Below are 26,100 nucleotides of genomic sequence, written 5' to 3' on the forward strand. Positions count from 1 at the left end.
TTTCTATACTAAAACTACATATATAACACTACTAAGAGAAAAGTTCGGGGGCTTTCTATACTTCGCCCCTGAATATTGGTCATTAAATTATACACTGGTATGAGCCTATGAGGGGACAGTGAGTCATTGACGATACACGATGATGGTGGTGGGTGGTGCTCGTCCATTTGAATTGGTTAAATTCGCAACTTTTATAATATAAATTTATTTTGACTTGTATAATTTGAGTTAACTCAAAATGTCTGGTTGTATAAATTTGATAAGCACAAATAAACTCATAAGGAATTTTTATAACACAAATCAACCAATTTTTTTTTAATTCATAATTACCGGGTGTTGTCGGGTTTAGCTACACCCGCCCAATGTATATATATTTTTTTACATTAAGAGAAATTATACTCAATTTTAACACAAATAAAGTAAGACCTTCAACATAAATTCAAAGGTGGAAAGTTGGGTGATGAATTGATTTATAGAAAGTAACCCCGTAAGGTAATTGAGTAGGCTAAGTTCATAGCTAACTCATTAACCATCCATCTTAATTATTCCTTACTAGTCAAGTTTTAACAAACTTTTTTTCACCTTAATCCAACAACCACCCATCATCAAAGTAGTCCTTGCATCCATATCCACCAACTCGGCAACTCCCTTCTTTCTTCATCATCTTCAAATGTCCCAAGTCTTTTCGATGCATACACGTTGTAATCACTTCCCCTTTTTTTATATTTCCAACATAATCAAACCAGCTTATATACCAATAGACTTTATACATAAGATAAGATAAGTATTTGGTTTATTAATAAAGTAACTGGTTATATTTTTTTCGTAAAAGTGAGACCAGAGCCACCGAATAAGTGGTTTTGGCAAGAAAAACTCATGAGATCACACCCACTAACTAAGCGGGCACAAGAATATGAGACCTTTACACAGACACTTACCATTACACAACCTCTGATGAGATATAAGAGTAACTATACCAAAAATGACTCGAAGCATGATGCATGCCTGACATAATAATAAGAAGGTTTTGGGTTGATTAGTCTAGCCCGTTTAATAAGTAAATTGACTCTCGGTTGACCTATCTAACCAACTAATAAACATGTGTCGGGTTATGCTACAATTAAGCATGTCCACATGTTTATCCCTTTACTAGAATACAAAAGTACAATAAAACTTATTAACCCAATCAACCAACCATTTTACCACATGTTTACGACCGCTTATAACTTGGTTACAAACCATCAACTTGTTTAGAATTGCCACTTATTTGACCCCTTTCATGGTCCCCATTTATTACATAATTCTAACTATGGTCATGTTAGGGTTAATACATATAACACGATCAAACATATGATTCGTGTTTGGCCTTATAAATCCCAATCTGCCAACCTAACACAATTCCGCCAGTTATAAACTAACTGAATTTCATATATCTTTGTGGTAAGTGACAACACCTATGAAATCGTATAGATAATATACGTATGATATTCAAGTAACATGGTATATTCAAACCGTACTACAATAAAAATTGCTTTAACTTTAAGACAAAGTTAATGTCCAATCCAAAATGTAAAAATGGTAAAGAAAGTAAGCTCAAAAAAAATCATACAAGTCGTCCAATGTCATAACCAACCACCTTAAATGCTATTTATTGGGACATATTTATTTTTTTAATAGGATGGGTTGCTTATAATCTCTGCAACAGGGACATGACCCAATTGTATACTAGTTTCAAACAAAATGGGGTCTATGAATTAAATAAAATAACAAGCCTTTGGTTCTATTGAAAGAACTAAAACTAGCCATGACAAAGCCAATAAATGTACAAGCTTTAATGCATGATGTACACCTCACATAGCATGTTTGGTTTTTGTTGGCCTTTGGGGGTTAGTTGTTTATTATGTGGAGAGAACAATTTACGTAAGAAGGTATCAATTACTGGATATTTGTCGGGTATCACGAGCCCCACCTTTATCACCAACCTATCACATGCAATTTATTGAACTACATTTATATCCTCATTTAACCACTTTCTTCTTGTTCACAATGATCACGATACTAGTGATCGTTTCATATTATTTGATGTCACATATTCAACTCATATAACCTTAACATTTAGTCGATAACGTGCAATATCGTCCAAGACGTATTCATAATTTAATAAAATATTTAGCTACATAAGGAACAGTTTAACGCGTTAAAAGTCACTAAAAATACTATAAGTCTATAAGTCTACAACTGCCTATTTTTTTTAAATAAACTTTGTTATACAATTTTCTTTTTCTTAGTCATATGATCAAACTTAGTAAGTTCTTAAAAAATCTAAAAAAGTGACAAATATGTTTGCAAGTAAAGAGATCCGAATCATCCGGTTTGGCCCAAACCAATGCGTTCAGACATGTCCGTCTCGACTTTTGTAGGCTACAGGTATGATAGTATCCATAAAGGGGAGCGACAACCAACGAATGGTATACTTTTGGTTAGTAGTTCAACGAATAACATTGGACAATTTAATCACGCAAAGTCTTAACAACTTGAGAGGGGGGACCTTACTCTCCCACTTGGGGGCACAGAAGCAAAAAAACAAAAAATGATCAATCAAGTGTTAAAAGACTCCTAACTTTACAAGTAACTAACCTCCTGTCAATGAATTGTTAAGCACCGTTAGGTTTTACCTCGTAACCAAAAGATTCGGTTATTGGAAACGCCTAACCCTGTCGCGGTTCAGTTATAATCGGTTAAATACACAAAATGATTCGGTTAACCGATTTGACCACTTAGCGCCCCTTTCAGACATTAGTTTTAACACAGATTGTTAATTTTAGCGAAAATAAAATATTTCAACAAATTTATTCAATTTTGGACTTTGTCAAAATTTCCTCCCTTGGTTGTTGTATCTTAATTTTTTACCAAGTCTGTTGTTTAATACTTTTGTTCAATTAATTCGGTTTTGTGGATGTTTGTATCTACAACTAGTGTTGTAGTAATCACTAGTCGCTAGTCAGGTAGTGAGGTGGGGGCTAGCGATTAATCAGAGATTAATCGGAATTAATTGAATTAATCAGGATTAATTGTGATTAGTCAGCAACTCTACAACTGAGTCATCAATCATTCATGTGATTCGTTTTATTATTAATTCTTTAATAGTTTTGTTTTTTTTTCTTCTTATGGTTCCGTTAATTAGTTTTTATGCTCACCCCTTACGACTTATGTTGACGTTTGTTTGTCGTGTTATATTCCAACAAATCTAAGACGGATCTTCATTATCTTGTTTCGATATTTAGAATCACACCCTTTTCTGATTTATTACTAGCACCAATAGATTTTTGATGTTATTTCATAGGAACCCGATCCTGATTTTTCTCAAAAGAGTGGCATTGAATGAATACAATGACGGGCCACCCAATCAACAGTTTACAAACCAACCAAACCTCATGTCACACAAAAGCAATTTATGAACCATGACATATGTGAATATGACCTGATTATAACATATTATCTTCACTATTTTTTGATGCCACTATCGTAAAGATATATACAGGATTCGGTTAAGGATACATACGTTATTGTAACATCCCAAATGTGATGGTCATAAATGGTAGAGATTCTTAATGTGTGACATATGTGATTTGTAACATCCCAAATGTGATGATCTAAATGGTAGAAATTCGTGTGACATACATGACAACTGGCAGTGGCGGATCTAGAAAAAATGGCGGATACATACGTCAAATTTTTCCAAAATTTACACCACTGCTGGAACGTCAAGGGGTAATAGGGGCTACCCCCTGTCTCAAACTATATCCGCCCCTGACAACTGGCAAACTTGTAAGTATTTACGAGCCCTCAAAGGAAAACGTGTCGAATAAATGAAAGTTTACTGTAGTCTATTTTAGTGCATACGACCTTAGTCTATTTTACTGTAGCCTATTTTGGTGTATACAACCTTCTAAGCCGTTTTTTTTTTAAGATTTAGTTTGCTATGATTTTAAATCAGATGGTATTTATTGGTAAGAGGGATTAGATATTACAAATATTGTCAACAAAAAGATTCTTAATTGAGGATAGGTGGAAGGAAATTGACATGGGGTAATAAAAGAAATTTTATAATATCCTTTTTGGAATAGTATGGGGATGATAGCAATAATGTTGGAGAAGCAAAAGCAAAGTTAAAAAGCTATGAAATCATGTATAATGTGGGGCCTAAAGTATTGAAAACGAACTTGACTAATTGTTGTTGCTACTATAAACAAAATCTAGAAAAGATACTGCAATATTAATACTTGGGTCAACAAAATTAATATATATTTTTGTTAAATGCAAATATAAAAGTAAAACATCACTTTTGAGAGGATAAACTGGTTAGATGGTGTGAATGTTGAAGCCTACCTTCACAAAGACAGCATATATTAAAAAGTACAAAACTCATCTGATAAGACATGCGGAGGTTAAATGCGTTGTTGTTTAGCAGGGTATTGGTGGGGTTTCGTAAGTCTATTGTTCACGAGTTCTTGCGATGAAAAAAAACATCATGAAGAAATAGTTTAGAGAATTTTGTATAGTCAAACATTTTAAACATCCCTATTACTCAAGTTGTTAGTATTATTTATTACACGGATATGTAACGTAACTTTAGAGAATCCTAGTTCTATATAGAAAGTAAGGTATGCTTACAACTTTGTTTCAACACACATATATGTACAAAGAGAGAGAAGCGTAACAATTAAAAAGTACAAAGCATGCGCCTAGACGCCCAGGCGATGCCATTGCCCCTCACGTAGATGTAAACAAGGTTCTTTTTGCATGCGTGAGGGAGGCACATGCCTCCGACCAGTCGCATGAGGCGAGATCCAGGTTTTTTTAGGTTTGAAATGTTTGGTCAGTTACGATGAACAATGAATGTTGATGAATTTTGTGAATTATTATTGGTTATGTACTTTTTGTTTTTGTTGCATGATTCTAATTGCTAATCTCATTATGTTTTATGATATTTGTGGAATGATATTGTTGCGCCTTAAATATGCGTGGACAAGGTTTGCACCTTGAGGCTTGAGTGGATCCCCACTACCATGTATAGAAATTAACGTTAATTAGAAAAGGCAAAGAACGTACTTCTAAATACTCATGTACTCGTACCTTGCAGGATTAAACACTCCATCTCTTTAATAGAGTGGAGGCACTTTACCACTACACCATGTCCCTTAACTATTCTAACAATACTTGACTCCTAACTTTGTGAAATAGCAATTTTATCATTGAAAAGATATTGATAATACATTACTACACACTAATCTTTTTGAACAACAAAATGTGGGGACAAGCACTATATCACTAAACTACTAGGTCTTGGGTTAATTACTAATACATTGCATCTTATACATCCTACCAATAATGTCCGGATTCATGTTTAAGGGTGTTATAATAATGGATGGCATCATCTTTGTTTTATTGTCATGGTTCATGTGTATCTATCAGGAAACCTCCAAGGCTCCAAAGTCCAAACAGCTATTGGGCCATGGATACAATACAAGTGGGCTGCAATTCAAAGTGTTGCGAAGGAATGAATTGTTTCTTGGGCCCAGATTGGGACATGGGGTGTTTAGTGTTAGCCTGTTGGGAATTTCTTATAGTTTATAGTAAGGATTCACTGTGGTTAATTAGTAACTCGTTAAATTGTTTAGGATCCCGCTTAAAATTGGTAAAACTGAAACCAAATTTGATTCTCGGACAGGTTTAAAAACAAGTTGGTATCAAATCACATTATTCAACTGATTGTATCAACGTAACAAAATCAATAATATGTTATAATTTATGCATTAAAATACAAAGGATAAAATAAATAAGAAGAGTAAGAAGATTCTAGTCCACTAATCTTAGATTTGAAGGGTTGAGAATAGTTTTAGAGAAAAGAAGATAATTGAAGAGAATAAAGGGATTCCTACAATTATGGATTTTCTCTCTGCACATGCAAAGTCACATGCCAATTCCCCCGTCTATTTAAAATTTCCATAACTTCATACGACATTTTTTTTAAATTTCACCATAATAACGAGTGTTTTTTATTTTTAATATGAAAGAGAGAGAGTGATAGAGATCTGGTGATGAGATGTGTTGAATATTTCCAGTTCCAGATCTGAATTTGTCTAGATCAGAATATATGGGTTGGGGTTGGGGGATGGCGGTGGTGGGGGTTGTGCAACGGTTGTCGGCTGACGGTGATGGAGGTGCAGGGGTGGTAGGGGTTGTGCAGCAGGGTTGGAGGTGTTTACAGTGGTGGCGGAGGTGCAATAGTGAGGTGTTGGGGCGGTGATGGTGGTGGTGTGGTGGGAAGAAAGAGAGATTTGAAGGAGAGAGAAAAACTAATCAGAAAAACTAATTTATTTTCTTTGTTTATTAAAATACTTAAAATAAATGAGTAAAATACTGATTTGCTCTCAGATGGGCCCTACTTGTTTAGATTTAACCATGAAAACTAACTGAGTTAGGGTTAAAGGACAGAACTTTAAGGATTTGCAAACATCGAGTACACCTTTTTGTACTTTTAAAGACAAAAGACATAGTTTGCAATTTGGTGTCAAACATAAAGGACGATTTTTATAATTTACTCTAACTAAAATTCAAGATTGATGATTGATGAATAAAAAAGGGTTATTGGATTTTATCACCCTTAACTATTGGCCATTGGCCGCTGCCACCCCCAACTATCACTTTGACTCCCCTCACCCCCAACTTAACACTTAGTGTGTTCTGTCACCAGATCACTAACTTTTGATCATGTTATTATACTTTTGGGGTGTTCTAAGATCCCTAAAACCTTGCCAAGATCCCTATCACACCCCAAAAAGTGTAGTAACAGGTTCAAAAGTTAGGGATCGGTTAACGACGTGGTGACAGAACACATTAAGTGTTAAGTTGGGGGTGACGGGCGTCAAAGTGATAGTTGTGTGTGGCAACGGCCAATAGACAATAGTTGAGGGTGATAAAATCTAATAACCCAATAAAAAAATACTTAAAGTTTTCATTAAAAGAATACTTCTAACTTTTTTCTAAAACTATTTTGTAAACAGTAATTATCTATAATTTTAAAAGCTATGATCTTAATACTTTTTAAAATGATTAATTATGCATAAGTTTTTCATATGGTTTCATATTCTACATATTAGTTGTGGTTTCCGATGTACTCTTGTATTTCACAATAATTTATACTTAAGGTGAATATTATGAACTACTCAGGCCAATCACATATTTGTAAGACCATGTGTAGTCGTTTAGTGAATAATGGCCCCACCCTTGGCCATTTTTCGCCATGTGGCAGTCCAGTCAACAAGGGGACGTTATTGGACGTTTTTACAAAATGGACGTAGTGAAATAATGCCAAATAATGCCCAAAAGAATCATTACACCATTATTATTTTTTTTAAAATTAAAAACTAATAATATTTAACTAAATAAAAAAATTACAATACTAGTATTAAAAAATAAAAACGATCATACTTAAAAAAAACACATTAATTTTCAAGTTTTTAGTTTTGTAACTCTTCAATTTCAAGTTTTTAGTATTAAACTTATTTTAGAAATAACTAAAAACCACAGGGGCATAATGTAACAACCGACCAAACTTTCAAATCAAACCAACCCGCCTCCCAACCCCTTCTTCTTCGTTTGACCGGCGCCAATTCTGACAAAAAAACCTGCTAACCACAAAACCCAAACCCACTCCAATTATTATTTTCTTGTTTTTTTTAATTTAAAATTAATTGTATTTGACATGGAATAACCTCATTGGCCAAACAAATTGAAGATAGCGTGTTTCAAATCACGCTGGATGGGGGTTTATTGCGAAATAACGCCGGAAAACGCCGGCGGGGGTGGTGATCGGGCGTTTTCAGGCGTGATGGGGGGGGGGGACGTTGAGATCATGCCTACTACGCATGGTCTAATAGGATTTTTGTTTTTTAATGGGAAGTGTTTGAATTTATCCTTCTTTTCCAGGTTGTAATGGTTTCATGTCAAAACTAGGGACGACAATGGGTCGGGTTTGGGACGGGTTTAGGTAATCCCAACCCCAAACCCGATTAGATATGCTTGTCCTAAACCCGTCTCAAAACCCGTCGGGTTTCTAGCGGGTAAATACCCATCGGGTATCGGGTATACCCACGGGTTTCGGGTAACCCGTTAATTTTAAAAAGTTTACCCGTTGGGTATACCCGTCCCAAAACCCATCGAGTAACTACTAATCAATCACATTTAGTATTATCACTAAAGAAATATATCAAATAACTATAATATATACGAGATAAAATACCTATGTGTATAGAAAAAAGATGTATTATATATTTACATATTTAAAAATATAAAAGAAATTATATCGAGTGTACAATCGGGTAAACGGGTTTACTTTATCGGGTAATTGGGTCGGGTAAACGGGTATATCACCAAATCCCAAACCCGCGAAAAAAATAAAAACTAGTCTCAAACCCGATTAACCAACCCCAAACCCGTCCCAGATGTGTCGGGATTCGGGTTTACCCATCGGGTTCGGGTTCGATTGCCATCCGTAGTCAAAACGGGTGATTTTTTACGGGTCAAAAGGATTTGAGTTATGTTAGGCCAACGTTTCAACACCTTTTGTGCATTTTTTATATATATACATTTTGTAATCTTAGATGTATTTTTTTATGAGCAGGGAAAATATATTATCAAAAGTATGATATAAGATTTATTTTTAATAAAATGATTAAGAACATTTTAAGCATTCAAATACTTTTGACACATTTCGTCATTTCACTTTTTTGCATTTTTAAAAATGAAACATGTTATTTAGTTGAATCTTTCCGATAAAATACGACTTTAATTGATCGTTTCCACTATCATATGTAAAAATGTAATTTCAGTCCTATGATGTATTATACACACACACACACAACCCGTGTACTACGCGGGTCTATAACCTAATTGGGTTATAAAATGAAAGCTTGACGTTTAATACGTGATATTTAATATATTAAGACAATATGATATCTTGGTTATAAAGTGAAACCGTCATTCTAGCCTAAAGATCAATCACATCCTTCCCTTCAATAGCCGATGTTTAACTTCCTAATAACCCACTCATTCATCTTGTTTTTTTTTTTTTTTTCATTTTTTGAACCTTATTTAAATCCCTTCAATAGCGGATGTTTAACATCCTGATAACTTAGCTGACACATTCGTCTTATTTTTTTCATTTTTTATTATTGTAGTAAAATTGACCACACCGCCGCATCGCACGGGTTCCCTCTATTATTGTCAAATGATGTTTGAATTTTGATAATTTTTTTTAGTAGCAATATAAATTTTAATGACATTTTGTAAGAAAAAAAACATTTTTTTTTTCATTTTACATCTAAACCCAAAAACCGAACAACTCGAACCCGAGTCCCAACTAACCCAAACTTTAAATGGATCGGTTATCGAGTCATTTTTAACCAAAAACACGAAACCCTAAAAAGTACCCGAAGAACACCCCTATACACACTATATATGAATACCGACATAGATCCATAAAAGTACCCGAAGAACACCCCTATACACGACTATATATGAATACCGACATAGATCCATACATGTTACCATCGCAGATAAGATTATTTTCGTAAACAAAAACACTATTTTGTAAATTGTTCATAAAACACTTTTTTAGTGTGCTAGATTTAAGTGGAACATGAATCACTTATCACTGGAAACATAATTTTGCTTGCATAAAAAGTGATCAATGAAAAGGCCCATTTTGCATCCCTAAAATCATGGGTGGTACAGTTGGGGTTTTGAATGGAATAATTTTATTCCTAACAAGGTCAATGTGTTCGGGTGGTGCTTGGTCTTGAATAAACTGCCGAGGACGGGACGACGAGGTATCTCTTTACGGCCTGCTACCAAATCCAAGCCTCAATTGTTTGGCAACATGTTAGCATTTGGTGCAAAGTGCAGCCCATTTTTGTGTTTTCAATTCAAGATGTTTTTTGACTTCCACAAACAAATAAATGGGAGTGAAAGCAATAGGAAACGTGTGAATATGATTATGGTGTTAGCTTGCTGGAGCATATGGAAAGAGCAAGGAATAAAGCGTGTTGAGCCGATGAATCTGGAGAAAATTCTAGGGGAGAAAAAGTCTTTAAGCTTTCTGTGGGTTAAAAACCGCTCAAAGATCGGCGCCATTGATTGGAAGAAATGGTTGTCTTTTAATGTGTAATGTTTTGTTTTAAACGAAGTAGTCATGTTAATCAATTTACGATCCGCTTGTATGACTATTGCTATTGATGTCCATAACTATAAACAACTCCGGACATTTCATAAAACTAAATTTGTACACTAATTAAAAAGGGTGGGTTTGTGTTCGTTGTGAGTGCATGAACAAGCTGTCATAAACTAAAAAACAAGCACATCTAATTACTAAGAGGCTAATTTCTAAAAGTTTTAAACAACAACATACATAATACATTCCATATCTTCAATATGCTTGATTGCTTTCTATAATGTTCGCTAATAATTCTATCAAACTAGTTCATTTTCTAACCCGAAACCCGAACACCGAAGAACCCGAACCTAGAATAATTTGGTTATCGGGTTAAATATTTAGCTTTGAAAACCCGAAGAACACCCCTACTTATGAGCTCTATATGTGAATAATAACATCATATTTTGATACATTTTGGTAGTTATGGACTTATGGTAGTTATATGGTCTTAACACAATTTATTATTTCAATAGTAGATGAACGTAACCATATTCTTCTATTAGTTATTTAAAATATCAACGCATATATGATAGCGACATAATATGAGTTTCTAAGAATCATAACTAACATTGTTTGAATTTTTCTTGCAGTTTTTAATACGACTGTTTGAATTTTTCTTACAATTTTTAATACGAGTCACTTATATTATTTCTTGCAGTTTTTAATATGATAGAATCGGTCACTTATTTTATAGCTATTTTTTGAACCTTAATTCATGTAGTTACTATTTAGTATTTTAGTGTCTTAAATATCAAAATCTATCAAATGAAACATGTTAACATATCATAACATAAAACAAAACAAACAAACATATCTAAATATCTAGTACTAACATAACATAATATTTAAAAACTTAATACATCAAATCTTTACATATACCAATGGGGTGGTGGTCCATTGACAAAGGCAAAGTCTTTAAAACACCTAGGTTGAGAAGGGGAAGGTCTTGGGTTCAAGTCCCATAGACGACAGGGATTAAAGAAATTAACCGTTCAAAAAAAATCAAATCTTTACATATATATATATAAATAACAAAATACAATGTTGGTCTTCCCTTTTAAAAATTAGTAAGAACGTTTTTAATCAAACTTAACACAAACAGAAAATAATACATATGTGAAAAAATATGGTTCATATGTGAAATAATACATTTCACAAACACCATCCATATTTTTTTAGAAATCACACACCAAAAATGGATTAATTATTACATCTAATATAAAATCAAATGACACTTATGAAATGTGTATACATTCGTGTTCAGCATGTTCACAAGTGTAGGAAGTAAATTTTCAATTTGTTTTTAGGCCATGTGTACTCGAGCACTTTGAGGGGTGAAGACAGCCTATAGTGTCCCATAACATCCAAAACATCGTCCCTCTAGGCGTTATGAGGGTTATGTTTTAGGGGGGGGGGGGGAGTTATGGGTTGCGCGTTATGGTGACCAGTGGCGAAGCTTGAAGTTTTCGACGGGGGGGTCGAAAACGTATATACCCAAATATTTCTATAGAACCGGGGGGTCAAAAACGTATATACCCAAAAATTTCTATACGAAAACTACATGTACAACACTACTGAGCGAAAAGTTCGGGGGGTCGGGCGCCCCTCCCGGCCCCTTAAATGCTACGCCCCTGATGGTGACAACCGGGGTTTTGTTTTGTTTTCTCTCTCAAACCTATACATACCTATTATATATATATATATATATATATATATATATAAAATTGAAGGGGGGTTATGTGAGGTTATCCACAACACACACATATGTTATGGGAGGTTATGTTAGTATAAAGGGGGTTATAAGTACACAAGGGTTTGTAACATATTATCATTACATATTTGAGCGCATTTGCATGTATATATTCCGGTGTGTTCACACGTGTTTTATTAGATTTGAGCGTACTTGGCTGATAATTTTATGATGAAGGGTAACATGATTTATTGAAAAAAAAACTCTTATTTAAATTTTGTAACATGTGATAAATGTGTAACATATGATTTAAAAAAAAACTCTTGTGTAAAATTCGTAACATGTGATAAATGTGTAACATGTGACAAGTGTTTATTTCATTATACTAAACACTAAATTCAAAATCATAACTATAAACTTATTTTTAGATTTTTTTTTTTCAGAATCATCCTTAATTTTATAACAAGAAAACTATATTAAAGACGCAGGTGTTCGTGTTCGGACTTTTTATTTTGAATTTCACCTTTTATATAATAAATAATACACGCCTTTAATTTTTATATATATTTTTATTTAGTTTGATTTTTTTATAAAAGATTATGTTCGTTTACTTCTTTAAGAAAGCTAAATACATAACTACTCTAAGGGTGTCCGTGCGATGCGGCGGAAAACACAAACATTGTCAAGATGTACATGGTTCTATCAGTTCGGTTATTGTTTTAGATGAGTTTGTTAACCAGCACCGGTTCCGTATCAATACCGTAACAATCAAACAGATACCGATCAAATTTTCTAGGAATTTTAGTAGCTTATTATTTTATTTCGCTAAGCTTGTTTTCCACAACAAAGTTGGGCCACCATACACAAAACACACATGAACTAAACAACACCTTTACATCACCAACCGTTCCTTCTCAACCATCGTATCCTTCAACCTTCTCCGCCGGTGATCGGAACTTGTAAGCACCGATTATTATTCTCACTGTTATCCTCAATCAACTCAAATCAATATTCATCTGATTATATTAATCAATCATCTGTTAATCGCTCAGCATCTCATATGCTATAATTAGGTTTTTCTCGCCTATAGATTTCGATGTATAACTGTTATAGATCCGATCTCGTAACGATCCGGTTGTTGATTATTCGGTTGTTAGCGTTATAAATTGCTTATTCGTGTTTTGTAATTGTGTATTTATGTCTTATGAATTTTGTAATTAGGTTATTGTTTCTAGAAACTGTGATTATTCCTTTGTTAGTATCATAATTTCTTCTTCGTGCTTTGTAATTGTGTTATTATGGATTTTGAAATTAGGTTATTGTTTTTAGGAACTGTGATTGAATCATTTCTTAGTGTCATAAATTGCTTCTTCGTGTTTTGTAATTGTGTTATTATGTGTTATGGATTTTGAAATTAGGTTATTGTTTAGGAACTGTGATTATTCGTTTGTTAGTGTTAAAAATTGCTTATTCGTGCTTTGTAATTGTGTTCTTATGTGTTTGGACTTTGAAATCTAGGTTATTGTTTGTAGGAACTGCTAATCATATTTACGTTTCGGTATTTGTTTAACTTGAAGGTTTTGATGTAAAAGAAGAAAAGGTGTGTGTTGATTATTCGTTTGTTGGTGTCATTAATTGCTTCTTAGTGCTTTGTAATGACGATCTTATGTGTTTGAATTTTGAAATCTAGGTTATTGTTTTTAGTAACTGTTTATCATACTTTCGTTTTGATATCTGTTGAATTTGAAGGTTTTGACGTAAAATAAGAAAAGATGTGGGGGATTTTAAGGCAAAAAGCCGGAGGAGTTACCGGATTATCCTCTCAGGTAAGTGAATTGGTGTAGCATCTGTTTTAATAAATAAAAATGTCGTTAGCATGAAAACTGTGGTTGATGTTTTATGTTTATGTAGGGTTTGGGGAATCAGATGTTGAGGTTAAGGCCTGTAGCATCAGCTATGAGAAGTTATTCATCTGCAACCAAAGAGGTGATTGGAGTTATGATTTGTATGCTTGTTTGTTATCTTAATCTGTGTTATTTTATGCTACACAAGTACCCTAGAGGATGTCTGACTGTTGGTCAATTAATGAGCTAAGGTTGATACGGATAGCGCTTTGTGAACGATGTTATTTTGATTAGCAAATTTTGACACTTATGAGAAAAAAATATTCAAGAAAAAGTTCAGAATTGTAGTTCACTTTCAATATATCGGTGGTAGAAATAAAAATTACAAGTACATGATATAGATGTATTTTAGCAAGTTCAAGAACCTCTGGCTTATATATCTAGAGACAGTTTAAAATTCAAAAGGATCACCGAATCAGGAAACTAGGGACTGGTTGAAAGTTGAAACCCACATGATATTTGTTAGGATTCATAACGTTCTCGTCTCATATCAAGTGTATACGCACACACACACATGTCCGCAGGAGTTACTTGGTTTTAGGCTTTAGTCTCATATGTATTGTGTATATCAACATAGAGCTTCATATCTGATTTAGTGACTGAAATCTAAGAGAATTTGGCGAGCTTCATTAAAGATAAATATTATACCCAAGTTTGAGAGCTCATTCGTGAAAAAAGCTTAATTACGTCAAGCAGAGTTTTTTTTTTTAATTGTGGTGACTTACAAATATATCTTAAGAAATTTGGATTTTAGATTTACTTTTCAAGTTTTACAGATGACAGTACGAGATGCTCTAAACTCTGCTCTCGATGAGGAAATGGCTGCTGATCCCAATGTTTTTGTTATGGGCGAAGAGGTAAAATTATTTTAATAAAAGGGTGCTGAGAACTCTTTTTTTATTAATTTGATGCTCATCTTATTATAATGTGCAGGTAGGAGAATACCAAGGTGCATACAAGGTAAGATTTTATGCTTCTCAGCTCTCTCAGATTCTACAAATCAAATAACTAAAAGTGGCAACTGGCAAAACAGGCAGGTCAACGGGTTTGGGTGTTACCGTAACGGGTCAAAATTAGTAATTTGTTACTGGTTAAAATGGGCTGGGTCGACCCAAACTGGTTGTCTCAGTTTTTGGGTCTTTAAAGTATTTATTCAGTGTCTCAAATATTATTATAAACATTGTAATATTTCAATAAATTTCTATATCTTTGATACAACGATTCAGGAGCTTTTATGCATTAAAAATACACGTTGGCGACTTTCAATCGGTTATACCTATTCAAACTGTTTTCCTTTCAGCGCTTATTTTTAGTTTGAACTGTTAGAGATAAAGATAACCCAAATCGCTCTCTTTCATAAATAACCACCTTTACTTTTAACATATACATTTATATATTCTTGTTTTGCTGTATATTTTTTTTATATTTTCCAGATAACCAAGGGATTATTGGACAAATATGGTCCAGAAAGGGTTGTTGATACCCCTATCACAGAGGTTTGCAAGTTATTCCCATCAGTTTTAGTATATACTTTAACCGTTATCGTCTTCTAGATTTCAAATATACGTTCATATTTTTTTTCAGGCTGGGTTTGCTGGGATAGGAGTTGGTTCTGCGTATCACGGTTTGAGGCCCGTGATTGAGTTTATGACTTTCAACTTCTCTATGCAGGTTCTATTTTACCCATAGATGATATAGTATTATTATGCACAATTTGTGTTCAAATTAATTACATTGATTTTTTGAACTGTTAACATCTGAAGGTTTTATACTTTCTTGCAGTTTTAGGCAAATAAACTTAGTTTTCAACTGTTGGTGATTTTTTGCAGGCGATTGATCATGTCATCAATTCTGCAGCAAAGTCAAACTACATGTCTGCTGGGCAGATTAATGTACCCATTGTTTTTCGCGGACCAAATGGGCCCGCTGCTGGTGTCGGTGCTCAACATTCGCAGGTTGGGTTGTTTGACTTGACTCTTTTTCTTTTAAGTTCTCACCAATTGCCACATGTGGTCCCCCACAGAGTGACATCATCAAGTTTATTCAGGCTTATTAGTTAACTGGCATTGAAATTGGATAGACTATAGAGTGTTCATGGACATCTTATATTGCCAAATGTCAATCTTGTTTGAAATGAGATACATAGCATAATGAGAAAAGAGAAGGCTTCTACATTTGTACTTTGTACTAGCATTATATTAGGTTCTTCACTCACCATCAAACATTTAAAAAAAAATAATTAAAAGTTTACACTCATTTACTATTTGCAATGTTATGCAGTGTTATGGTGCATGGTTTGGGGCTGTCCCTGGTTTGAAAGTGCTTGTACCTTACTCCTCTGAAGATGCTCGTGGGCTTCTAAAAGCTGCAATTAGAGACCCTGATCCCGTTGTTTTTCTTGAAAATGAATTGCTGTGAGTAAACAGTCACTTACCATTTTAGAGGTGGCAATTACGACCTATTTATTCATGAAAAGGTCAATTCATGTAAACGTTTACTTGTAATGCATAAAACCTCTCATATCATTTTATTGAAAAAGTTGGATAGTTATAGAAAATAGTGAAGTTTTGTATAGGACGCTAATTATTTACAAAGAATTTAAAATTTTGGACAAAAAGTATTTTCGGTATACAAGACCTCTCTATTCTTAACGTGTAGAGGTAAGGCTGTCTACATCTTACCCTCCTCAGACCCTACATTAGGTTTGGTATTGGTGGCATTTACTGAGTATGATGATGACCTGCACATTTTTGCCACCTCTACTTAACATTTGATAATTGATGCTCATCATTGTCATTACAATTCATTTTATCTTTTATTTTGTACTTGTTAGATATGGTGAATCTTTCCCTGTTTCTGCTGAAGTTCTTGATTCAAGTTTCTGTCTTCCTATTGGAAAAGCAAAGGTTTTTCACCAAAACAGATTTAATTTTCCTCTTTATTGTTAATTTTATTGGATTTGGCTTACCATATTTACTGGTCACAGATTGAAAGAGAAGGGAAAGACGTCACAATTACAGCTTTCTCGAAGATGGTTGGCTATGCTCTTAAGGTTTGTTGGAACAGTTACTCTAGCCCATAAGGCGTATTTTATATATATGTATATATTCCAAAGCATAACTACCATACACACAATTAGGAAAAAGAAAAACTTTTAACCTGTAAATAGAAAATGAAAAAGTTTCCTTGATTGAGCATATATCATGGAATAAATGTACCATGTAAGTTTGTTTTTAGATAACCTTTATATCAAGCGTTATTATTCTTTGCGAATCTGATGCAAATGTCTTCTGCAACTAGGCTGCTGAAATACTTGAAAAGGACGGAATAAATGCAGAGGTAAGGTTTCTATGTGACCAAAAGCTTATTTTTTTTTAATATTTAATAGAAAAGTATAATGCTTATTTAAGTGAAAGCTGCACAATGTTACAGGTTATAAACCTGCGTTCTATTCGACCACTAGATAGAGCTACAATCAATGCTTCAGTTAGAAAAACTAACCGTCTGGTCACCGTTGAGGAGGGGTTCCCTCAACATGGCATTGGTGCTGAGATCTGGTATCACCTACTTTCCAATTTAACTTCTTTTAATAGTTAGTGTGCTAAGTATGATTACAACATTAGGCAGTGTTCGTTTCACCGAATGGATTGGAATCTTGATGGAATTGGAATGTTAATTTTACTCCTTATTTTGTTGGTTTCAACAAGAAAATGAATTGGAATTGAACAACAACATAAGGGAATCTACATTCCAATTCCATCCAAATTGTGCAAAACAAACACATCTAAATTACAAATCAAATTTCAATTTCTGCGCGAATTCCCGTTCCAATTCCATTACAATCCATGAAACGAACACTACCTAAGTTATTTTATGAGTACTAACAGGAGTATTGTTTGTTTGTTGGTTGCAGTGCATCGGTTGTTGAAGATAGCTTTGGTTATCTCGATGCACCAGTCGAGAGGATTGCAGGGGCCGATGTTCCCACACCTTACGCTGCCAATCTCGAGAGAATGGCTTTCCCTCAGGTAAAAGATCGTGCTTTTAGTTTACTAAACTAGTGGGTTACATCCGCGCTCTGCGGCGGGGTGACCCAAACACTCAATATAAAAGTATAGTGACTAAACATGTATAGTAGCGTAGTCAAAGTAGAAGGGCTATATATATATATATATATATATATATATATATATATAAAGTTAACTAATGAAGGAAAATACTTTATTAAAGTAGAGGGACTAAACATGTATATTAGTTAACTTTGTGTATATATATTAATATATTATATATAGTATACACACACAAAGTTAACTAATGAAGGAAAATACTTTATTAAAGTAGAGGGACTAAACATGTATATTATGAAAGTTAAAGTAGAAGGAACGTATGGTAAATGTGAAAGAACAGGGATTAAAAAGATAAACCCTTAGCAAGTTAAAGTACAAGGACTAAACATGTATATATACAAAGTTAACCAATGAGGAAAAATACTTTATTAAAGTCGAGGGACTAAACATGTATATCATGAAAGTTAAAGTAGAAGGACCGTATGGTAAATATAGTAAAGAATAGAGGCAAGAAAGATAAAAGCCGAAACTTGAAAAAGTAAAAAAAAAAGAAAGAAAAGAAAGAAAATTCACTAAAAGACAAAACCCATAGCACTATAGCTAAGGGTTTGTGTTTTAGTATTTAATATTTAATATTTAATAATATTATAATATAATTATTATTATTATACATATTAATATAAAGTGTGGATGAATAGTACTAAGAGTTTTTTTTAACATTTCTAACTATTTATTATTATATTATAGATATTAATATAAAGTGCGGATGAACAGTAGTTTAAGAGTTTTTTTTTAATATTTCTAAGTATTTATTATTTTATTGTTTTACTACATTAATTAGTTTTAAACATATATTTTTTCTAATATAATTTTTATGATACAATCCAAGTATTCATTATCAAAAGAAAACATAAAAATTAATGCATATCGATACTGATATTGTTCGGTTCAGTTTGATACAATACGTTAGTGATACAGTGTCCGTTTATCGAAAACAAAAACATTATATAAATACTGGTAACGATACAGATGTAGCTCAATCGGTTTCGATTTGGTCTGGTACGATACCAACACAGTATCCATTAAAAAAGATATATATTGCAATGTTAAAATAAAATAAACATAGAATATAAAAGAATCAGATTGATATCAACTTAACAATATTGGTACTGATATAGATATTCGTTTTTATTGTTTTCGATGGATGTAATGTTTTCCTTTTCGAATATTGTAGCGAGTGCTGATATCGTAACGAACCGAACTGATAGCGATTGAATTCCCGCCGCAAAGCGCGGGGGAATCACTCTAGTTATGATTACAATATAATTATGATTATAAGGTCAGGATCATTTCAGAACCATAAATATTTACAGAACTCGCAGAACTCCTACTAAACAATCTTTTTATTTATATATTTTTATGTTTAGGATAATTTTATCATTTATTATGTGTATTTTTACGATTACATACATGTTAAGAGTAATTTTATCATTTTTTATATGTAATTTTATAATTACACATATGTAAACTAGTTTTTTTACATATATGTAATTAGTTATGACACATATATATAATTTTGGCAATTAAACATATGTAAAGTACTTTTAACATGTATGTAATCAAAGAAATACATATAATAGATGATAAAAAGATCCTAAATACAAAAACTTATATATAAAATGATTGTTTATTAGGAGTTCTGAAAGTTCTGTAGCTATTTAGAGTTCTGAAATGAACTCAACCCATGATTATAATTGTATAATTATGATTATAATTGATGAATTCTTGCTAGTTGATTAATTTTACTTTTGGCAGATCGAGGATATTGTCCGGGCGGCTAAGAGAGCATGCTACAGGTCACCTATGGCCGCAAATGCATCATGAAAGGTATCTAATGGCTGACTCTTTTTTGCTTGGAGAATGCACCTTGTGATTTTTGAGGGGAGTAGAAGTGGGAAGCTTCAATTTTTTCCTTCGTGGTGTAGTGTGTGAATGAAATTTGTAGAATGCTGTCTCTGCGCATGGATTATTATTATTTAATAAGGTTGGATGTAAATCGCAATGCGAGAGATGCGATTTCTTTAATAAACGAAAATTTACAAACAAAACCAAGAATATGAAGCCTTAGACGATGGGCATAATTAGATCGTGCGATGAGAAGATCCTTGCTCAGGGAATTCAGAAAAAAGCAATAGGAACCGAATGAAACATTAAAGAGATCAAGAATAACATCGTCGTTAAGACGTTAACAATTTACTTGTTTCATGTACAATATTGTCACTCAAGATGCAATCATGTGTAGTTACTCAAGTAATGAGTAAACAAAACAACAAATGTGAACTAAAAGATGGCGTCTCCTAACTTGTACGAAATAAGCTCGATCGGATTTCAGGCTAAGTTAAAAACTCGAATGCCGAACATACAAATAATAACAAGTTACAAATAGGTTTCAGTTCAAATCACCTTTATCCATTTGTAAAGGTTTTATCACAAATTTATATAAATTACAAGCGACAAAAACTATATAGCATCATAACACAGCACACTGTTACACTACACAAGTACTAGTCCACTAGTACTTACTTTGACCACCATTAGTTATTATTTGCTATTCAGTTGTGGTTTTCACTCCAAATATGATCAGTTCCCATCACTATCATCGTACCTAACAGAACCCATAAGCTCTGGTCCTTCCAATCTTGGATTATTCTTGAAACTGTATTCAAAAACACCTTTCATGTCATATTTATTACAAGGCTCACTTTTTAGCAGTGTAGTAAAAATCGCAACTAGACTAGTAGGCGATTAATCGCTAGTTGACTGTAACTGAGTAATTTTTCCGTTAATCAGTCCATTAATCGCTAGTCGGACCTAGTCGGGCTAGGTCGGACTTAGTCGGGCCTAGTCGGACCAAGTCGGACCTAGTCAGCCAGCCAAAAATTGGCGATTCCAGCCAGATTCTGGCAAAAAACATGTATATTCCAGCCAAAACCTCTAAATTCCAGCCAGTTTCCAACCAAACCATGTGAATTCTAACAATTAATCTTGTATACTTAAAAAAATGAGTTGAATAAGAGTTAAAACCTAGCTACTTAAAATATTTACCTATAAAAATGTGTATATGTATACATAAAACTGAAAATTACATATAAAAACCCCGATCCGATTAATCTCGATTAATCTCGAGTAATCCCGAGTAGTTGCTAGTCCTCACCTCACCGGCTGACTAGCAACTAGCGAGTTCTTCAACCTTGCTTTTTAGTACACACCCAGTTTTAAGTAAGAATTGCGGGACCGTATAAACACTTGCGCGTGATACAAGGAAAATAATCGCATGTAGTGAGAGGGAAAATGATGCGGTTAAAAAGCTGTGTGATATCTCACATTTAAAGCAAAGGTTATAACTTTCATTGGCCGTTCAAAAAAAAGTATAAATGTAAAGAACTCAAAATCTATATCAGGAAGACTCACCTTTCTTCTGTCAACTTAGAGAAAGAACCCCATGTCGGAAACGTGCCACATAAATCGTTACTCGATACATCACTGCGATGAAAGTTATAACTTTTAAATGGAAGATATTATAAATCCAAATAAAAGTTGTAGAGAATTGTGAGCTCACAAAATCTTAAGGTTAGGAAGCTTTGTAAGATCTCTTGGAATTCTTCCAGTCAATCTATTGCCATTGAGTCGCCTGCATTTATCGATAACGGGTTTCTGTTCATTTCAGTTGTAACGGACCTAGTCAAAGTTTTAGCTAAAAATGAAATGGGTCAAACGGTTCAGAAGTTACCCAGTGTACACTTTCAACGCATAGACTAGTTACGCGTTTTATTTAAATGTTGTAATCGAAAGTAGTCAAGTAAATGTATATTTTATTTAAGTTGAGCAAAAAGTATTAATGGGTTAACTCAACCCGTTTCGAGCGTATGCTAAAAAATACGTGTCAAAAACCCTTGTTTTTATTACCAAGTCTGTCATTTGACCATCTGCCTTGCCAGTCTACTAGTCGGGCCAGTTTCAAAAGACTTACGTCGTATGAAGCCTCGAGTAGTAAATCATATTTTGGAAAGAAAATAAATTTTCTTTTTTAAAAGTCTTGTCCGGCCCATAACCAGAAGACCCAAATAAAAGTGTTTAGCGAGTTCCCGGTAGAATTCTGAGAACAGTGGTTTTGCCATGTTACCCCACCCGACTTGTTCCCAAACCCCGCCTCTATAATATATTGTATACATGATATACAAGTAAAAACATACATGAATCTAAGACGGGAAAGCTTGGAAAGTGAAGGGGGAATGAAACCGGTGAGGTTATTATGGAAGAGATCTAAGCTTATAAGATTCTTAAGTCCTCCAAGTTCAGATGGTATTGTCCCCACAAAATTGTTCATGTACAATTCCCTGCATACAAACACACCACTTGAAGTCTATGTTATATGGTAAACCCTTAGGAAAACAAGCATAATTGGTTAGCTTGTGACACATGGTCAGCTTAGGCGTGTCACGTCATTTGTGCTTATGAAGTTTTGGCATTCGTCAGCGATCTAAAGCTGATCTTATTATGGAAGCTTGACTCTCTACGCTAACGAATAAACACTAGTGGATAAAAACTAGAATTATGGGTTTGGAACGTATGGAATTTTAAGCCCGGTTCTTCACTTGTTTGCTCACACTAGAGGAATAAGTTGTTAACCTTTATCCGACTGGGGGAGGGTTCTAGGCGGACCACAATTTTTTGCGAGAACAAAAAAGACAAAATAAATCATTCATCTTTTCTATCTTAAAAATTATAGAAAATAGTTGAAATGCAATCTTTATTTACCTGTCTTAAAATTTAGAAAAAAAACTATGAAATGATTTCATTTATTTATATAACCTACGCATGTGCTAGTCACATGTACATTATATTACCTACACATGTGTAGGTAAACGTTTAAAAGTAAAAAAAAAAACATATGAACAAATTAGTTTAATAACTTTTATGTAGGTATCGAGCACATTTATATGTAAAACTGTAAATGTAATTTAAAAAAAAACCCGAATCATTATTAAAAAAAGGTTAACAGTTTTGATCTGTTCTTTTTGTTCACGTAATAATTATGTGTTCTAAAATGAAAGTATCAACTATATATAAATCGTAACTGTGTCCCAACTTCTTAAACTAATTTTAGGCATTAATCTACAGAATAATATTACTTACAAGTACTCAAGACGCTCAAGCTTCCCCAACTCAGGAACAAGATTGCCCGACAGCTTTGCATTTCCAAGATCACTACAACCGAAATAAATAAATAAATGATCAACCATTAAATAAAAAAAAAACCTTTAAACGGGTCTACACTTACAGTCGGGTAACCCGGTTTTCAGAATCACAAGTAACATGAAACCAAGTACATGGATCAACCAAAGTAGGATCCCAGCTTTGAAGAACATTGGTGGGGTCCTTCACTGCTCTTCTCAAAGCATACAAAGCATCCCCTGTTTCAATGTTCAGAAATGTTTTCATAACAGAACCGGACATCAAACTGGTCGTCTTACTCGTCCATTAGTCAAATCAGAATTAATAACCGGATAACGTCATTATTAATTTATATAAATTAAAAGATTTTTATAATACTAACATTTTAATTTATTTTTATTTTTTAAATCTTTTTATATGTTATTGATATTTTCAAAAACCAAAAAGTTATTTGCACCTCCCAATATATATGAAACTCATAAGCTATATGTATACATTAGTAGCAAATATAAGTAACTCTATATACGTATACAAGGGAGGGACAGAAAGAAAACCCATATTAGTTAATAAATCTAAGAAATCCAAAATGAATTGACCTCATTTTGCCACATGTTACACCTTTTTGCAGACTGTGTTACTTGTAACAACCAGAGGTTGTCACGTGTTACGTGTAACAACTTTTGCAGACTTTCAACTTTTTCTGAAAAAGTAAAAGCTTGTAACGTAACACATAGCAGCCTCTGGTTGTTACACGTAACACGACTGCAAAAAGGTGTAACACGTGACGAAAGAGTTTTCTTCCTATAATTGCATACAATAGTTATACATATAAACTCAATATTATATATACACATACATAGATATTCACACACATATACAGAAGTTCTATAATAAATACAAACAATAATACTTAAAACCAAAGGGGGACATGATTGAGGTCAGAGATAGCTTACCTTCGGTGTTTGCATATGCAGATATGGATATTTGAAGAAGATGAAGAAGCATGAAAGAGAGAGGAAGAAAAGTCGCCATTTTTAGCAAGTTTTAAAAGCTTAGAGTTGTGTGTGTGTGTACTTAAAGAAGCTTAAAAGGTGAGGGGGGAAAATGAAGAATCTTGAGAGTGGGTTGGTGCGGTGGGAATTTATGGAGACGAAAACCAAATAAACCCAACAAAATATATTAAATTTAAATCAAGAAAAAGATTGCTTTGCTTTATGAGTTATACCCAAATCCAATACAATGGCCGTCCAATATAAATTCAAAAGGAATGAATGTGTTGTATATCATGGGTTTTAGAATGATGCTAATATGCTATGTTGTTTAATGAATTTTTGCGTGTACGACTTTCTATTGTTTAAGTTTACAAGTCGAGTTCGGTTTCACGTTTACCTCTTTTATTTAAACACGCTAATATGTCTACCTATAAGCCATATATTACAAGCCTCCAACCTAGGTGGCTAAACCAACTTCCGGCCCTAAAATGGAACCGAAACTTGAGACTTTTTTTTTTATTTAATTAAACTTCTAACTAACAATTGTCATTCTTTATTTCCAGTTGAAACGAATAACGATTAACTAAAAGTTAATAGTTTGCAAAGTTTTAAAAACTATACTTTAGTTTTTATGTGCGTGTGACTTAAGAATATATAACTTATAGTATTAGATAAAGAGTTAACTAATTATAAAAAAAAAGTTTAAAATAGTTGTGGCCTCTAAAAACGAGGATCTAAAGCAATTACCTCAAAACTATTAACATGAGCTCCGCCCTCTCACCCATAGCAGTGGCGAAGATTGAAAATTTTCACCGGGGGTTGGAAGTCATCGGACTTAACGGGGGGTTGAAAATGTATATACCTAAAAAATTCTATACGAAACGTACATACATAACACTACTGAGAGAAAAGTTCCGGAGGGCCTCCCCCCCCCCCCCCCCAAAGCTACGCCCCTAACCCATAGACCATATTTGCAACTTGTTTTTAACGTTTGAAACAAGCCAACAACTTGAGTCGTTTATTTTCTTGAGTTAAATGAACACTATTGAAATATAGTAACTTTGAAAACAATACACAAGTGAGTAGGATTTACTTGGTTGGTATGATTACTAATATACTTTGTCGTCTCCTTTTAGTGATCGGCAACTACTGGTCTACCTAACTTCAATTGCTTTCCTTACAACTTTTTAAAAGGAAAAATAACAATTAATATATTCAAAGTGCATATGTTTAGAGAGAGAAAAGAAGGTTTGACTTCCAATATTTTATAAAGAAACTCTATAAATTGAGAATATCTTTAACATCCTAGTATTTTATAATTAATTTTCTTACATTATTTAAGTTATTTTATCGATTATAATTTTTATGGGTCAAACTATAAGACACGATGAAGAATTAGTAATGATAAACCTAGTATTAATAGAAATTTAGTGGAGAACACTTTAGTATACGTAGGTAATGTACATTTAGAATCGAAAATTAGGGTGTAAGGAGTGGTTAAACACTTTGAAGTGGCAAACCAAAAAACCGATCAATTAGAGCGTGCCATGTCAATCAGTCAAAAGTGTTTAAACTTTGGTGAAATGTGTTGGCAATGGTTTAAACACTTGCTGAAGTGGTAAACTATTTTTTTTTTAAAAAAAGGAAAAAGTTGTGATTGGTTGAGATAGGAATGGACCCCACCCACAATACCCCCTCTCTCTCACTACCCCCTCTCTCTCTCTCTCTCATGTTCCCGATTCGGCATGCTGTCCCCGATTGCTTTGCTTTGTCGCGTCGCCAAAAGGACGGCGCCGGTGTTTGCCGATCGGCAAACTGGTTTGCCGCACGTTACCGAGTCCCACACCGTACACCCTTAGCTTCTCCTCAAAAGACGCAATGGGTTTTCATCATCACAAGGTCAAACATGTTATCTTGACCTCTTTTGTACTTGTTG

At 33.6% G+C, this 26,100-nt stretch overlaps 2 protein-coding genes across 2 annotated transcripts; one reads left to right on the top strand and one right to left on the bottom strand.

The window, feature by feature from the left end:
* The first annotated feature begins 12,769 nt into the window (after positions 1 to 12,769).
* Positions 12,770 to 20,081, top strand: LOC110894330 (pyruvate dehydrogenase E1 component subunit beta-1, mitochondrial). Its single transcript, XM_022141541.2, has 15 exons — positions 12,770 to 12,925; positions 13,716 to 13,792; positions 13,878 to 13,952; positions 14,647 to 14,727; positions 14,804 to 14,830; positions 15,304 to 15,366; positions 15,455 to 15,541; positions 15,700 to 15,825; positions 16,151 to 16,284; positions 16,704 to 16,776; positions 16,857 to 16,922; positions 17,171 to 17,209; positions 17,303 to 17,427; positions 17,784 to 17,898; positions 19,753 to 20,081. Exons 2-15 carry the CDS (start codon positions 13,739 to 13,741, stop codon positions 19,819 to 19,821), a joined length of 1,134 nt encoding a protein of 377 aa, XP_021997233.1. The 5' UTR covers positions 12,770 to 12,925; positions 13,716 to 13,738; the 3' UTR covers positions 19,822 to 20,081.
* Positions 20,082 to 20,331: 250 nt separating this feature from the next.
* On the bottom strand, positions 20,332 to 24,289 carry LOC110894331 (leucine-rich repeat protein 1). The gene is made up of 7 exons (XM_022141543.2): positions 24,126 to 24,289; positions 23,279 to 23,411; positions 23,134 to 23,205; positions 22,191 to 22,334; positions 21,557 to 21,628; positions 21,409 to 21,480; positions 20,332 to 20,653 (listed from the first exon to the last, which is right to left on the bottom strand). Exons 1-7 carry the CDS (start codon positions 24,202 to 24,204, stop codon positions 20,578 to 20,580), a joined length of 648 nt encoding a protein of 215 aa, XP_021997235.1. The 5' UTR covers positions 24,205 to 24,289; the 3' UTR covers positions 20,332 to 20,577.
* Positions 24,290 to 26,100: the final 1,811 nt, after the last annotated feature.

Source organism: Helianthus annuus, chromosome 12 (genome assembly GCF_002127325.2).
Source record: "Helianthus annuus cultivar XRQ/B chromosome 12, HanXRQr2.0-SUNRISE, whole genome shotgun sequence".
NCBI lineage: Eukaryota > Viridiplantae > Streptophyta > Magnoliopsida > Asterales > Asteraceae > Helianthus > Helianthus annuus.